Source organism: Thamnophis elegans, chromosome 11 (genome assembly GCF_009769535.1).
Source record: "Thamnophis elegans isolate rThaEle1 chromosome 11, rThaEle1.pri, whole genome shotgun sequence".
Classification (NCBI taxonomy): Eukaryota; Metazoa; Chordata; class Lepidosauria; order Squamata; family Colubridae; genus Thamnophis; species Thamnophis elegans.
Genome location: NC_045551.1, coordinates 23,038,358 through 23,054,179, shown reverse-complemented (window position 1 = coordinate 23,054,179; position 15,822 = coordinate 23,038,358). Strand labels below are relative to the sequence as shown.

The following is a 15,822-nucleotide window of genomic DNA, read 5'->3' as shown; positions in this document are numbered from 1 at the left end:
TAGAAGAATGAAATAGTTTGAGGAATGTTTTTTAAAAAGGCAGAATATTATATTTTCCTAAATAAGAAATGGAGAAACATGTTTTTAGAGGCAGGAAGCAGACTAGTCTTTCATTATAGCCCTCAGCAGATGTTAGCACTTAAGAGATAAAGAGTTTATTCAAAGAAGCCAAGTATCTAGGTAGCTCTATGCATAGGCAAAGCAAATACTGCAGGCAAAAATCCATTCAAGACAGGATATTTTGATATTCCCTGCAGCAGTCAGAAGAAAGGCAGAGTGATAGGTTTAGCCCTCACTCAAGATCCAAACAGGAAAAACCATTAAACCACATTAGGAATTATTGCATCATCCTCAGAGGAGTTCAAACGTCAACCTAACTTAGCTCAGGCAAACACCTAGGATTTGTATTTTGCCTATAGAGCCAGCTATGACCACTACATGGCCCCAGGGGAGTCTGACAGCAAATACAATACATGTTCTTGCACAGGAACAGGAAGCTCAAGTGCAAAGTCCAAGAGAAGGTATAACTCCCCCCAAACTCCATGTGGTCAGCTGCACCAGAACCACAAATATGTGATTCCGTTCATCATTACATCTTCTTTCCAGTCAGCCTCCATGTTTCCAGTGTCTTTCTCTCTGCTTGGAACTGAACCAGATGGATAATTCTTCCCACAATAGGTTGGGTTAGGACCAAGTTCTTCCAGTGCTTTAACCAATATTTTAGGGGATCAGTGTTTATATATCTAGAGAATGGAGAAAACTGTATTTGAATGTCCATAATAAGAATTAACTACAGAACCAAGGATAAGATCAGGGGGCACATAGTCCTGGACCTTGTTAACTGTAGTTTATTTATTGCTTTTTTAGGAGACCAGGATTTCCAGATACTGCCTAGAGTTATATTTTATTGTAAATGTTAACAAAGAGAAAATAGACAAACAATAAAAGTACTGAGTTCTTGGTGAAAGCGACTATAAATGTAAGCTAGAAGTACAGAATTCTGTACCTAAATTTTAGAAATGAATGTCATTTTAAATTATTAGAACTTAAAAAGTTCATTTATTGAAAAAAAAACATTTAAATATGACCTTTATTGTTTTCCTTTCTATCAAGTATGTTTTTCTTTACTGTAGAAGTTCAAAGATTCTACAATGTACTCATGTACATAAGTGTATGTACACAAACACACACACATACACACACACACAGTGCAGAGGTGGGTTCCTATCGGTTTGGACTGGTTCTAGGACGCCTGCCACTACCAAAGGACCTTCCCGGAGTTGCTTTTATGAGCATGGGGAAACGGATGGTTGAAAGAATTTAGCATGCCTTCCCGTATTGGGGCTTCCAGGGTCCAGGAACCGGAACAGTCCCTCCCTTGGCCTGCCACCCCCCTCTCACCCACCAGCAGAAGCCTTCTGGGAGGTTTTGGCTGGCAGGCATGCGGAGGGAGGGAAGGGAATCCATGCAGAGGTAGGAAATCGCATGGATTCCCCACCCCCTTCTTTGGAAACGCAGTGGCTGTCAGAGGACAGAGCAGCGAACGCCCATTAACTTGTCCAATGAATCTCCCCTCCTGTTAATTCTTCTTCTATTTGAACAAGCCACGTGAGGCACACTCCCTTGCTTTGACAGCCACCTTGTTTCCAATGGGGGGGAGGAAGAAATCCATCTTTTCCATCCATATCCATGGATCCCCCCCCATTGGAAATGAGGCAGCTGTGAAAGACAAGGCAGCGCACCCCTTGTGTCGTGTTCAAACAGCAAATGGAACAGGAGAGGAGTTCCATACGGGGCTTTTTAAACAGCCAAACTCCTCTCCTGTTAATTCTTCTGTTTGAACAAGCCACATGGAATGCGCTCCCTTGCTTTGACAGCCGCCTCGTTTCCAATTGGGGGGGACCCATATTTTCTGTCCTTCTCCATGGATCCCCCCAATTGGAAACGAGGGGACTGTGAAAGACAAGGGTTCACACCCTGCATGTTCAGGCAGCAAAAGAAAGAATAGAAGAGGAGTTCCACACAAGGCTTTTTAAACAGCCAAACTCCCCTCCTGTTCCTCAGGCAGGCTGGATCAGGAGTGCACACCGGGCTGCTGCTCCTCCTGCCGCTGCTGCTGTTGGTGTGACTCTCGTGAGGGGAAAAGAAAATAATAATAAAAGGCTCCCGCCATGGACCCACCCCACTCCCCCGCCCGACAGATCTTTTTTCCCCTTAGCTCGGCTCTTCTTCACTCAGCAAAGTGCTACCTCCACTCGACTATCCTTGCTGTCGCCACTCCCCCTCTGCATGCCCAGCCAAGGGCCTGAGGGGGAGGGAGTGATGGCGGCGCAGCTACTGCTCCTGGGCTCACTGTGCATAGTGGGCAGCACCCTGACTCCCCCACCGCCACCGCCGCGCTGCCTCAACAGCAGCACCTCCTGCCTGCAGAACCAAGGCGGGGAAGAAGATCGAAAGATGCGGAGCCACGGACTCCCCACTTTTCCCTGCCCCACAGTTCGCCTCCTTGGGTGGGACCAGGGCACGCGCAGGGTGAGTGGAGTTTGCGACCAACTTTAAAGTGAATGGGGCTGTTTGTGACTAAATGGGACAGAGAACATAAAGGAATGCAAGGGAACATGGAGGTAATCTAGTCCAACCCCTTCCCAAGGCAGGAGTCCTTTTCTTTGAGAGCTGTCAGTGACAGACATGAGGGAAATGGTCTGTGTATGAATGAGAGAGAGAAAGAAAGAATGAGAAAAAGAAAGAAAGTTAGAGAGTCAAGAAGGAAGGGAGGAAGGAAGGAAGGGAAAGAAAGAAAATAAGTGGGGAGAGACGCAAGAAGGGAGGGAGAGAGAGGGAAAGAGGGAGAGAACTTACGATCACAATTGAGCCCAACATTTTGGTTGCTAAGCAAGAGCGTTGTTAAGTGAGTTTCACCACATTTTCCAACTTGGCCACGCCCACCCAGTCACATGATTGCCAAGCCACTCCCACAAAACAGGCCACACCTACAGGCCAGGCAAGGCATCCCTTGACATGAGTGACATCAAGTTGGCCACGCCCACCCAGTCACATGACCAGCCAGTTAAATGACGATGAAGCCATGCCTGCCCAGTCACATGACTAACAAGCCACAGCTACCATCACATGACCACCAAGTCACACCCACCAAACAAGCCACGTCCACATAACCAGTAGTGATACAGTGGTGGGATTCAGTTTGTACCACTTTGGGGAACCAGTTAACTTTCTGAGCAGTTAGGTGAATTGGCTGTTGGAAGAAATCATTTCTACAGTTGATAAGTGAATCACTCCAGTTGTTAATTTAGTAGCATGCTACTTAAGTGAATCTGGCTTCCCCGCTGACTTTGCTTGTCAGAGGTTGTAAAAGGGGCTCACATGACCTCAGGATACACAACCATCATAAATATGAACCTGTGGCCAAGCATCCACATTTTAATCACATGACAATGAAATGTGAAAATCAGTCATGTCACTTTTTTCAGTGGCATTGTAACTTTCAACAGTCATTAAATGAACTGTTGTAAGTTGAGGACTACCTGTATCGCAATGAACCATGCACAAGTGAATCAGCAGATTAAATGAGATGGTGCAAAGCTTCCTCAGACAGAGCAATCTTCATATGTGGGCTTGAATAGTAAGAGCAGCAGGTCCATTTATGGTTACTTCTGCCATTCATAGACTTTCTTAGCCAACTTGGATTTTGTTCAGCAACATTACATCAACTTCCCATGTGGCACTGGGAAGGGGAGGGATCAATGCTGTACCATCCAGGAGCAGCTGGTAAGCAAGGAAGAGGCCTGGTGGCAGAGCTCTTGAGAGAACACAGCAGCTCTTTTCCTGAGTTGAAATTTCCTGAGTTGAAAGTGGATTGGACTTGGCTGCTTTAGTCCTGCAACCTGGGAAGAGATGGCATTCCATCTTTTTCCTCTCCCAGCCAAGTTAATATCTCTACTGCACTGCTTCCTGCCCCCCTTTCTGGAACTGATTGCTTTTTGATGCACTAATAGCTGTGGAGCAGATGTGATGCCTGCCACACCTTGTTGGTAACGCTGTTCCTTCTATTCCAGCCAGAGTGTGGAAGAAAGCTAGAGCAAAATATACAAATGATGTGTCAGCAAAATGGGAGAGGCTGGACTAGGTGGACTAAACAAGGGAGGTTCATGAATGATGCATCTCTTAGTCATTGATTAATAATCTAGTGTTCCTGTGTGCTTACACAGGCCGAACTTGATTGGCTAGGCAAAGCAGAAGTAAATACAAACCCTAATATTTGATCCCCGGGAGCTACAATCTTAAGTTTGACAACTTTTACTTGAATTTATTCAGCCACCAACCAAAGTATGATTTATGAAATGAAATTTAATCTTATTTTTACTAACACTTGACTAATCCAATTATATGTTATGTGCAAATAGAAATGTCTAGCTACCTTTAATTACAGAATAACTTTATAACACCAACCATACAACCATGTCTTGGAAGCACATTGAATAGGTCTTTCTATACAGTATAACATGAATACCAGATTGTACGATGAATTTAACTCACTAATTTCATGCTGCTTTAGTAAAAAGACCTAAGTATTTTATAAAATATATCTAGTGCTTTATACAGGTATGACTTTATATTTCTCCCTTCTTGAAGATTCTTTTTTATATTTATTATACACTCATATTTATACATGTATGTTGCAAAACCTAATTCAAAAATACAGAATACTTGTCCACTATATCTAAACTATTGTCTTTCTTACAAACACTGATTTATCCTTTTAAAAATCTATAGAATTTTGAGTTTGATCCTTTATGAAGTTCTTTTGTACCAATTCTAATGAAATACTGGTAGTCTTCAACTTACAACGGTTAATTTAGTAACTATTCAAAGTTACAATAGCACTGAAAAAGTGACTTATGACCATTTTTCACACTTATGACTGTTACAGCATCCCAATGGTCACATGATCAAAATTCAGATGCTTGACAAATGACTCATATTTATGATTGTTGCACTGTCCCATAGTCATGTGATCATCTTTTGCAACCTTCTGACAAACAAGACAATGGGGAAGCCAGATTCACTTAACAATCATGTTATTAACTTAACGAATGCAATGATTCATTTAACAGCTGTGGCAGGAAAACTCCTAAAATTAACAAATGTTTCACTTAGCAACATAAATTTTAAGGCTCAGTTGTGGTCGTAACTCGACGACTACCTGTAAATGTGTCTTAGTGTATTTGCAACTGCATACAAGTGGTCCTCAACCTATGACAATTGATCCCAAAATTTCCATCGCTAAGCAAGACCGTTGTGAGTTTTGCCTCATTTTACAACTTTTCTTGCCATAGTTGTTAAATTAATCATTGCAGTTGTTTAGTTAGAAACATGGTTAAGTGAATATAGCTTCCCCATTGACTTTGCTTGTCAGAAGTTCACAAAAGGTGATCACATGACCCTGGGACACTGCAAACATCATAAATACATGCCAGTTGTCAAGCATCCAATTTTTCATCACATTAATCATAGGAATGTTGCAGTAGTCATAAGTGCGAAAAATGGTCACAAATCGCTTTTTTCAATTGCTGCTGTAACTCTGAACAATCACTAAATGAATGATGGTAAGTTGAGAACTTCCTGTACCTATGTTTACTCAAATTACCAAATTTATTTTGTTTATCATACTAAGTATGTTGAGGACTATAGTTTTATATAAAAATACATTCTTACTGTTTAAATAGTATTGATATACTTTTCAAATTCAACTAGAAACCTGGGTTTGTAGCTTTACCTAGATTTAAAAATGCCTGTCTTCTTTTCTCTTAGTCACATGATTCAGACAGCTCCTTTTGATGATCCTCGAATAGACAGCTGCCAAATTATACCTCCAGCACCTCGGAAAATAGAAATGAAAAGAGACCCAATTTTGGGATTTGGTTTTGTGGCTGGCAGTGAAAAACCTGTTGTTGTGCGCTCAGTAACACCAGGTATGATTTCTGTGTTTGGCTAACATTAATCTAATTGTTATATTGGTTCCCATTATCACAGCTTTTCTGCTGATAGATTTCCAATAGTTAGTGTGTTCCAGCTTTGTATTTTCTAGATGTGTTGGGACTAGAATTCCCAAAAATCCCTGAAGCCTATGACAACAGTGCCTGGAAATTCTAACCAAATACATTTAGAAGACATTGTACTATAGAAGGTTGACATTCATTAGTCTATATTATTTTGCTATACAAAAGAGGCAACACAAGACAGCCTCTGTAGTCAAAATTCTATGGTTTGTGTCATACCTGTACTTAGTAAGCTATAGTACTAATAGTGAAGTAGAACGCAAACAAGCAAATGACTTCTTCCAGAACCTTTCCACAAAGAGTTTGCTGGACTCCAACTAGTTTTTTCTTGCTTTATTTAATTGAGGGCTTCTGACCACTTATCCACATATTCCAATGAATGATTCTAAAGACTGAAGAGCAAAACCACACTAAAGCCACAGCCAATGTTGGTTCAATTTGATTTTTAATTTGATATTGCAGAAAAATGCATTTCACATTCATGTGTCAGTATGGGAAAATATCCCTAGCATTTTCAGCATTACAGCATGTGCATAACAAATAAATTATACAATAAAATATAATCTGTGCTTGTATTTCCAGGTGGTCCTTCGGAAGGAAAACTTATACCAGGAGACCAAATCATAATGATTAATGATGAGCCAGTAAACACTGCCCCAAGGGAGAGAGTCATTGACCTTGTCAGGTAGTAGTTGTCTTTTTCTTATTTTATTTTAAATCATTGCCTTTACCAGAATCCAATATAAAATTGGAAGACCGATTATTACACCGTGTTATTGTTATGTAGGGCTGGTTAAAAAGAAATGTGCTTGGAAAGCTAAAACGCCAAAAATGTTTTTGTAACAACAGTAAATGGAAGCAAGAAATATTGTTATCCACACTTTAAATATGTAATTCTTCTTTTCCCTATAGCCACTGTGGCAGATATAAATTTTATATAGGTTAGTAGATGATGGATGATTCTGGCAGATATCATCTTGAACAAATTACTACTGAGAAATGTGACAGGTGAAACTGAGAGCTGGTTATGTAGGCTACTATATCAGGATTATCTTTGAAAAGACTAAGAATAAGGGCATCAGAGCAATTGAGAGTAAATAGAATGATTGTATATCCTTGTAGAGTACATGGCTATAAGGAAATGGAAATAATTTTTTTTTGTAGAATGTGGGATTCTTCATTCCATTATGACTTTTCACTTTCATCTGCATCTATAATAACTAAAACATGCAATTTATTAAATAAAAATAAAGTATTCTCAGGAATCAGAATTCTTTCCTATACCAGGTTCTTCTTTTGCTACAGTAAAATACAGTACATATTAATTTATATATGGATCTTTGATATGGTGAGTCAGGATATCATTGCAGCTTGCTCAAGAAACTCCCATTTGCTTAGACTCTTTAATCAGATGTAAATTTTCAAGATTAATTCTTCTTGTATTTCTCTGGTACCAATTTGGCCAGGCAATTGTAAGTGGATCCTGTAAGTGATGCCAAATTCTCAGGAGAACATTCAGTACTAGTCTAAAGTTTTTATTTCTTAATAATTAAAACAAATCCAATACTTACAGCATGCTAAAGCATGATAAAAATAATTCACTCTGCCATTATGGCAAATTAACCCTCCTTGTCTGACTGACTGACTGTTTTTGTCACTCTTTATATACTCGCACTTAGAAATCATGCTTATTTGTCATGCATAAAATCCATCCTTTTCTAATGATTTCTGTTTCAATTTTGAAATTTCAGGATTTAGGTTTGCTATACAAAATCATTAAACTAACAGTGAAAGAGAAATATGTTAGTTCTTTTCTAATTCTTCATGCTATACATATCTACTGAATAAATAATTCATAGTAACTTTTAAAATAATAAGTGAAATAAATATAAACATTGGTATCTGTTCATTGACCATGCATATGCACAATGTTGTGAAGGAGAAAAGAGTAACCTTTCTCACTATCTCACCTCCACACCCTGGCCTAATTTTTTTTCTAGATTTACCTTCATAGTAATAATTTCTTTGTGAGTGCTATATTTAGAGTTGTGGATAACTCTGGGGGAAAATAACTTGCTAGTAATCCTGCCAATAAAATCTCATTGTTAAATTACACATTTCTATATGTACATGTGATGTTATAGCACTATGATATCAACCTCTGTTTCCCTCTCAATTGTTAACTGTTCTGAAAAGTAAAACCATATATTAAACATTGCAAGTTACATTAGGTTAGCAAATAAATGCCATGTATGGTCTATAAATATTAAACCTTGACTACAGAACCTCAAGGGTTATCTTTCTTATTTAAAGCAAGAATGGAGAAGACATACTCAGACCACAGGAAGGAAAAAACAAATGGAAACTAAAATGCTAAAGACAATTTTGTCTTTGAATGTGACATCTGTTTTATTTATTGATTACTGCCATCAAGTTAATGTTGACTCTTAATAACCACATTCTCTTGGTGACCACATTCTTAACAACCCCATATATTGTACCCAAGGAGGGATCAATGTAAGGTGATCCCTGTAAGAGTGCCGAATTCACAGTGTCGGTTTTTCTGAATGATGTGGCAAAGAAACCTATGTTAGCTACCTTAGAATAAGGAAGCTGGTAAAACTAGATCAATTCAAAAATAAACCTTATCCTGGACTTACAGGATAGCATCAACAGTAGAGATAATTCTCTTGGGGCATTCAGGTACAAGGAATCCCAGGATCAGTCTTGTTGCAAATATTCCATGGTTTGTCATGGTTTCAGTCTTAAAAAAAAATAAATTAAGGCCACAAAAGGAACATAGCAGACAAATGAGAGTGGAAATACTATATTATGCTGGAGGAGCCACCACCATCACAGCTGTTACAACACCTTCTCTTCCTCTTCTGCTGCTCTGACGTCAGCTGTCATCTCAATCATCAGTATCAGCAGCATCACTGTCTCCCTCTTCTTCTCATATGAAAACAATGCTTGAGGTGACTGAGGAAATAAGAGGGATCTTGCATGCTGTGATGGTAATGGAAAGAGACAATTATTGGATTGTCCTCTTTTTCTCTTTCTCTCACCTGTTATCAACACAGCCTGGTAGAGGAAGATGTAGCTCCTTACTCCTTATGAGACAGGTTAGATCAGTGTTTCTCAACCTAGGCAAAGGTGTGTGGACTTCAACTCCTAGAATTCCTCAGCCAGCATAGCTGGTTGGGGAATTCTGGGAGTTGAAGTTCACACATCTTCAAGTTGGCCAGGTTGAGAAACACTGGGTTAGATTATCATATCGCTGGAAAACTTTACTTGAATGGCTGTCTTGGGATTCAGAGAACTAGACTAAGGATCCTGAGTTATAATAAAAGTATTAATTATTATATTTCAGGGCAGTCGATAATCATAGCAATTTTACAACCTCCAACCTCGTAATCCCAAAGGTGCTTTTTCAAGAGGCAACTGGACTTCCCTGTTTTTCTTCGAAGATGTTTCGCTTCTCATCCAAGAAGCTTCTTCAGCTCTGACTGGATGGTGGGGAATGGAAGGATTTATATTTTTTGCAAATAGCTGGTCATTTCATTCTTTAGTGAGTCATTAAGGCCACTTGGAGATTTATCTGTATCCTCAGGGTCACTAGAGTATGCAAATGAGTGTGGAGCCTTCTTGGAACTGTTGAAAGGACTATATTATAAACTGGAGATAGATGATGTGATATCCCTCTGTTGAGAGAAGGCTGTTCAGTTTTGATACTGTAGATGCCTCTTTGACCCCACTTTCAAACCAGCTGTCCTCTGTGTCCAAAATGTGGACTTTGCTGTCTTCAAAAGAGTGGCATTTGTCTTTGAAATGCAGATGGACTGCTAAATCTTGTCCTGATGGGTTTGTTCTCCTATGTTATGCCATGTGTTTATGAAGTGGTTGTTTTGTTTCTCCAATGTATAGATCTGCACTTGTCTCACTGCATTGTGTGCATATACCACGTTGCTCAGTTTGTGTCCAGGTGTTTTATCCTGGAGGTGGACAAGCTTCTGCCTTAGTGTATTTTTGGATTTAAAGTGTGCATGTATGTTGTGTTGGCTGAAGATCCTCCTGAAGTTTTTTGGATGATGTGAAACATTTTCAAAGAAAAACAAGAAAGTCCAATTGCCTCTTGAAAAAGCAGCTTTGGGATAACCATGACCTGATTGACTGAGAATCTCCATAAACATACAACTTCATAATGTTTCTCAGGCTTTGCAACTCATAATTACAATTGTAATCTTTATTTTCATTTCTAATTTTTCTCCTATACTATCTATAAAATATAATTCAAAGTGAGTCTTAAAATCTGACCTACATATTTGCAGACACACAGTATAACCTGTGCTTTTCAAGTGGATGTAACATTCCATTGTGGATGTAACATTCCATTGTGTTCAGAGAAAAACATATGCCTGCAACATATGGGTTCTTGCCTTAACTACTTCCTTTTATTCCTCCCCTCCCAAATGGTGGGGAAAAGTTTGTGATAGAAAAGAGTGGGGCAAAGGAATTCCAAGTCAGTGGTTCATACCTTGCTCTGTAACTGGTGCAGATTTGAGCTTAAATACGTGAATGTCAGCCCTGGAGACCATCTTTTCTTTTGGATCTTCAGGGCTGCCACACTTCGTCTGTGGGAAGAGGGGTTTGCATGAAGCTGGTAGAAGTATTTAGGCATAACAACATTCTTTTATCTGAGAGTCAAAGATGTTCAGGCTGCACCTTGAGTGGCGTGACTGGGATGCATCTCCAGTTGGGACAGTGAATTGATTGGACCATGAGATGGACATGTGGGTGCACGGGAAGACTTCAACTTTCCTTTGGGTGGGGAAAACCCAGGAGTTTTCATATTCAGGTTTTCCCAGATGTGCCAGTATGACATTTCTAATAAAATGGAACTTTGAGGAACGGCTGGCCTTTGAGTCTTCATTGGTTGGGGGTGTTATTTGGAACCCTGACAGTCACTCTGTAATCATCATATTCATTTTTAATTCAGAAGATGATACAAACAATGGTAAAACAAACAAAAATTAGATGGTGATTACTGTCTAATTATTTTTTGCCTGTGTCTTTATTTCACCTCTTCTATGGCCCCAACATTTCATGCACTATAGATCTCCCTTCCATGCCAAACACATACATCAAGTTCTACACAAAACAGAAATTAAAATAAAACTGGCTAATGGTAAATGACCAGTGAACAATTTATCAATTTATGCTATTCCAATGATTTTGTAACTAATATTATTTTCAAACAATCAAAACTATAAATGGATGTCATCAAATGGAGTATATAGAAATTGAATTGACTGTATAATTGCTAAACAGAGCTGGAGGACCTCACTTGGACATGACCAGGTGCTGACTATGGAATAGATCACAAATTGCTTATGTGAAACTTACAAATTAAGCTAAAGAATTAAGCCAATAAGGACATCATCTTGAACACATAAAGTAACAGAATGTGTATGTGACTTTGAGGAACAAGGGGAAGAGTTGCTGCTTAGAAAACAATCAGATAAGAGAAGCAGGAACCCCCCATGGGCTAAAGAAACTTAGGAAGGACCAATCGTAATGGGGTGTGGGAAAATAGTTAAAAGTGGTGGTGGGAAGAGTATACTTTTAGACTTGTAAGATACTGTTACTATAGTCTTACAATAAAGTAGAATTCGTTCATCTTGTCATGTTTCCTATCTAGTGCATCGGGCAAGATAATATACAGTATGTACCATTTTCAAGGAGGAAAATCAGGAATCTCTTTGAAGAGAACTGGAGGAAATATGGAATGAACTTAAAGAAGTTATTAAGGATGAATATGAAAAATGACTGCCAAAAATGAAGGAAGAGAAGACAGCAAACTGGATGACAGAAAGCCAAAAAGTGTAGTCTAATGTAATGCGGAATTATGGGAAGAAAAACATTAGACTTGAACCATTGCTATGTAGAAAGCAGGATAGAAATGATTTATTTATTCATTCATTTATTTTAGGAAATTTATATTGCCACCTATTTGCACATAGCGACTCAAGATGGCTTATAAGAATATAAAAACCTCATATAAAAACCAATAAAATTAATAAAAGAGAAAATTATATAATAAATTAATAAATTAATAAAAACACACACACACACACACACACACACAGACCCTGCCACCCTGGCGACAACACATCACACTAGCCATTTATGGGCTCCATCTCGCTCTGCGTTCCCCAGCCCATTGGTAGAACCAGGTCTTCAATGTCTTCTAGAAGAGTGTTAGAGTGGGGACCATTCTAATCTCTGGGGGAATGAGAGAGAGGGAGCCTCCAGAGAGAGGGAGCCACCACGGAGAGGGCCCTTCTTCTGGGTCCTACAAGGTGTATGTCCCTAGGGGATGGGACACACAACATTCCTTGCCTCCCTACTCTGGTAGGTCGGGTAGATGTGACCGGCAACCTGGTCCCAAGCCATGAAGGGCTTTAAAGGTAACAATCAGCACCTTGAATTGCACCCAGAAGCAAATTGGCAACCAAAGCAGATCTCGCAGGAGAATGTGATACATGTGCACACCGAGGTCTGCCCAAAATCACACAGGTCACTGCATTTTGCACCAACTGGAGCTTCCGGATGTTCTTTAAGGGCAGCCCCACATAGAGCGCATTGCAATAGGATGTTCCTTATTTTTTTATAATAATTTTATTAAACTTACCAAAGTATAAAATACAAATGAAAATGTCACAAAGGTGCTTTTTCCCCCTCAAGAGGCAGCTGGGCTTTCTGGTTTTTCTTTGAAGATACTTTGCTTCTCATGCAAGAAGCAGAGCTGAAGAAGCTTCTTGGATGAGAAGCAAAATATCTTCAAAGAAAAACCAGAAAGCCCAGCTGCCTCTTGAAAGAAAAGAAGCACCTTTGGGACAACCATGACCTGGATGACTGAGCATCTCCATATACAAATGAAAATGTTCTTTTTTTCACCTGGGAATCCTCCCTAATTCTTCATGGCATTTATCAAATAGTTATACAAAGTGTGCTTTAGACTTTCCTTTTAAAGGAAAGAATATTGCATGCTAGGAATGTCTTTCTCTCTACATGCAAGATTTCCATGGGCAGAAAAGTTTTTGATTCTGAAAAGTTTAATTTGTGATCTTCCAGCTATTATTTTATGATGTTCAGACTGAAAGACTGTTCTTAATATAAATAATAGTAATACCGGTAGTAAATTTGAATAGATAGTTTGACTTTTCTTTAATACAAATTATGAAGAAAACACATCTGGTTAATAGCCTCCTTTTAGGAAAAGGGCTACTTTAAAAAAAATGGAAGATAAAGATTGGAAGACTACAAAATATAATTATTGTAAAATAATGAACTTCGATTCATTCCCATCTTTTATTTTACTAGACCCCTGTAGTGCTTACTTTGATTAATTAGAATACCAATCACTTTTTGAAGTCAGTTGCTTTAGTAGTATTGTAGTATAATTTGCAGTAATATAAAGATTCATTATTTGTAAATTTTAATAATGCTTCTCTCCTTGTACTCTTGCTGAGTGTGTTCAGGCAAAGAACATAACTTGAGAGTAATTCTTCAAAGAGAAAAAATTGTTATATAAATATTTGTAAAATAGACTTAATAAAAATATTTTTCACGGCAAAAGAAAAAAAGAAAAAAAAAGCCTAAGGCTAATTTTAACTTTATTATTAAAATACAGAATAAATGTGGATAACATGCAAGGCAAACAGATGAGGTCTATTTAAAGAGTTGGCTCTATTACTTGGGAGCAACAGCTGCTGATCATTTTAGTGCTGCACATTTGGGTAACTCAGAATTAATCATGCTGTCTTTTGGAATTGGTGCCTGTGCAACATGAGCTTTGTGATCCCTACACAAAAGAGTAGAATTATTTCAAGCTGTCTCTCTGTCAATTATGTACAAAAGTAGAACTTGAATTACAAAGTTTATGAATCAGATTGAAATGATTTATCCATTAAAATAATTAATAATTCCATTTAAATTAGTTAAAACAGTTTAACCTAATCCAGTTAAATTACAAATGTACTTTCTGTCAAAATGGGTCAGTTTTAGGTTGTAATTTGCATACATGGGTTTTAGCCTTAGAAACAACACTGTAGACACTTTTAGTGAGGCACTAAGCATCAACAGTACTGGCCAAAATAGTGGAAACCTTTTCAGAAAAGTCTACTGGATTTTTGAGGTTTGATGCAGGGGTCGGTTTCAAAAATGTTTACTACCAGTTCTGTGGGTGTGGCTAGGTGGGGAGCATGTGGCTGAGTGGGCGTGGTCAACTTGATGTGATTCACTCACACACACACACACTCATTCACATACCCCCCACCTAGCCACGCATACAGAACCGCAAAAATTTCTGATTTGCCAGCTGGGAGCTGCCGCATCCCATTGCAGGCACCTAATCCACCAAATTAAACCAACTGCATTTTGCTTTAAATAGAATAATACTCATTTTCAGTCTGAAACATTCTGGAAACCAGAGAGTTAATACTTCGCTTACTGCCGACTGGGTGGTTAGCTGCTTTGACATGGTTTCTTTACAACCTCCCAGTCTGTGTGAAAAAAAAGCTGAGCAGACTTTTCAGGAGCATCGCAGCTCAGTCTCACCTCGCCTTGCTCCCTTCTGAAGTTAGGAAGCGCCGCTTCATCCCCGGGGTGCCCCAGGAACCCTGGAGCGCTTGTGCAGGCTTGGCAGCAGGAAAACCTTTGGCGCCCATTCCTTCAAATGGGGATCCCTTCAAGTGTGGCCCAAACTGCGAAGCCTCCCAAGGGCCTTCCCAAAAAAGTGCTGAGCAGGCAGGCGGCAACAAGCGGTAAGGGAAGCGAGCCCTGAGCCAGCATCCCTGCCTCCTTCCTCCGAGAGCCAGCTTGGGAGACAAACAGCCTCCTCCGCCTCTGTGTCCATCCCGCACCATCCACACGGAGCCACTGCCTTGTTTGCAAAGTGGCTTTCAAAGAGAACAAAGCGGGCATGGCACACCCAAAGCTATCGCTTCTTCACAACAGCTGAAGACCTCTTCTGCTTGGAACTCCAAGCTGTGGGGAAGGAGTCTGCAACACCAGCAGCTTTGGGGCTCCTTCCCTCAGTGGTTTGTTATCTTACCTCTAGGCGGCTATGCCGACTTTGTCTTTAAAGGCTACTGCTCCACACCTTTTGATCTTTCTCGGGCGCAGAGAAAAGCAACCCTGTGAAGGGACCGAGCCTGTTGCTGAACTTGGAAGCCAAGAGGCTTCTTTTCCACTCAGCTGCTAGCGCAGGGCACTGAAAAGACCTCTAGTCACTGCTGCCATCTTTGCGCATGCACAGCTTTCTTCTCACTGGCTCAGGGACGTGCAGTCACTGGAGGCAGGGGAGGCGGGGCCTCACCAGTCAAGCGAAGAAAAGGAAAGAATTTTTTAAAATAATTAAAAAGGCCAGGGTAGTTCCTGCCAGACTCCAAGTCACAGTGACTTTGAGTCTGCTTAGTGTTAAGTGTAGGAGGAGGCTAGAGAACTATGGGCTTCCTTTCCATAAGGAATTTTTCGCCTTTTAAGAGTTAAGCAAGGGTTAAAAAGCGAAAAATTTCGTATGCAAAGGAGGCACGTGATTTGCCCGCCTCCTGATCTGGGAGCAGCAAATCATGCCTTGCAGTTGAGCGACTGCGCAATCTAGCAGCAGGAGCCTTGCTTGTAAAACATGCCGGTGTTGGAAAAGTTCATGCTATGAGCAAGTTCAACTCTCCAGCGTGCAAGT

The 15,822-nt window shown here is 39.8% G+C and overlaps 1 protein-coding gene across 1 annotated transcript in view; it reads left to right on the top strand.

Annotated features, from left to right (window-relative positions):
* FRMPD4 (FERM and PDZ domain containing 4) overlaps window positions 1-15,822 on the top strand; it is a 79,613-nt gene that overhangs the window by 22,029 nt on the left and 41,762 nt on the right. Inside the window, exons 2-3 of the mRNA XM_032226758.1 lie at window positions 5,830-5,990; window positions 6,660-6,762. Coding sequence (XP_032082649.1) covers window positions 5,830-5,990; window positions 6,660-6,762 — 264 coding nt within the window. The remainder of the gene's footprint in view (window positions 1-5,829; window positions 5,991-6,659; window positions 6,763-15,822) is intronic.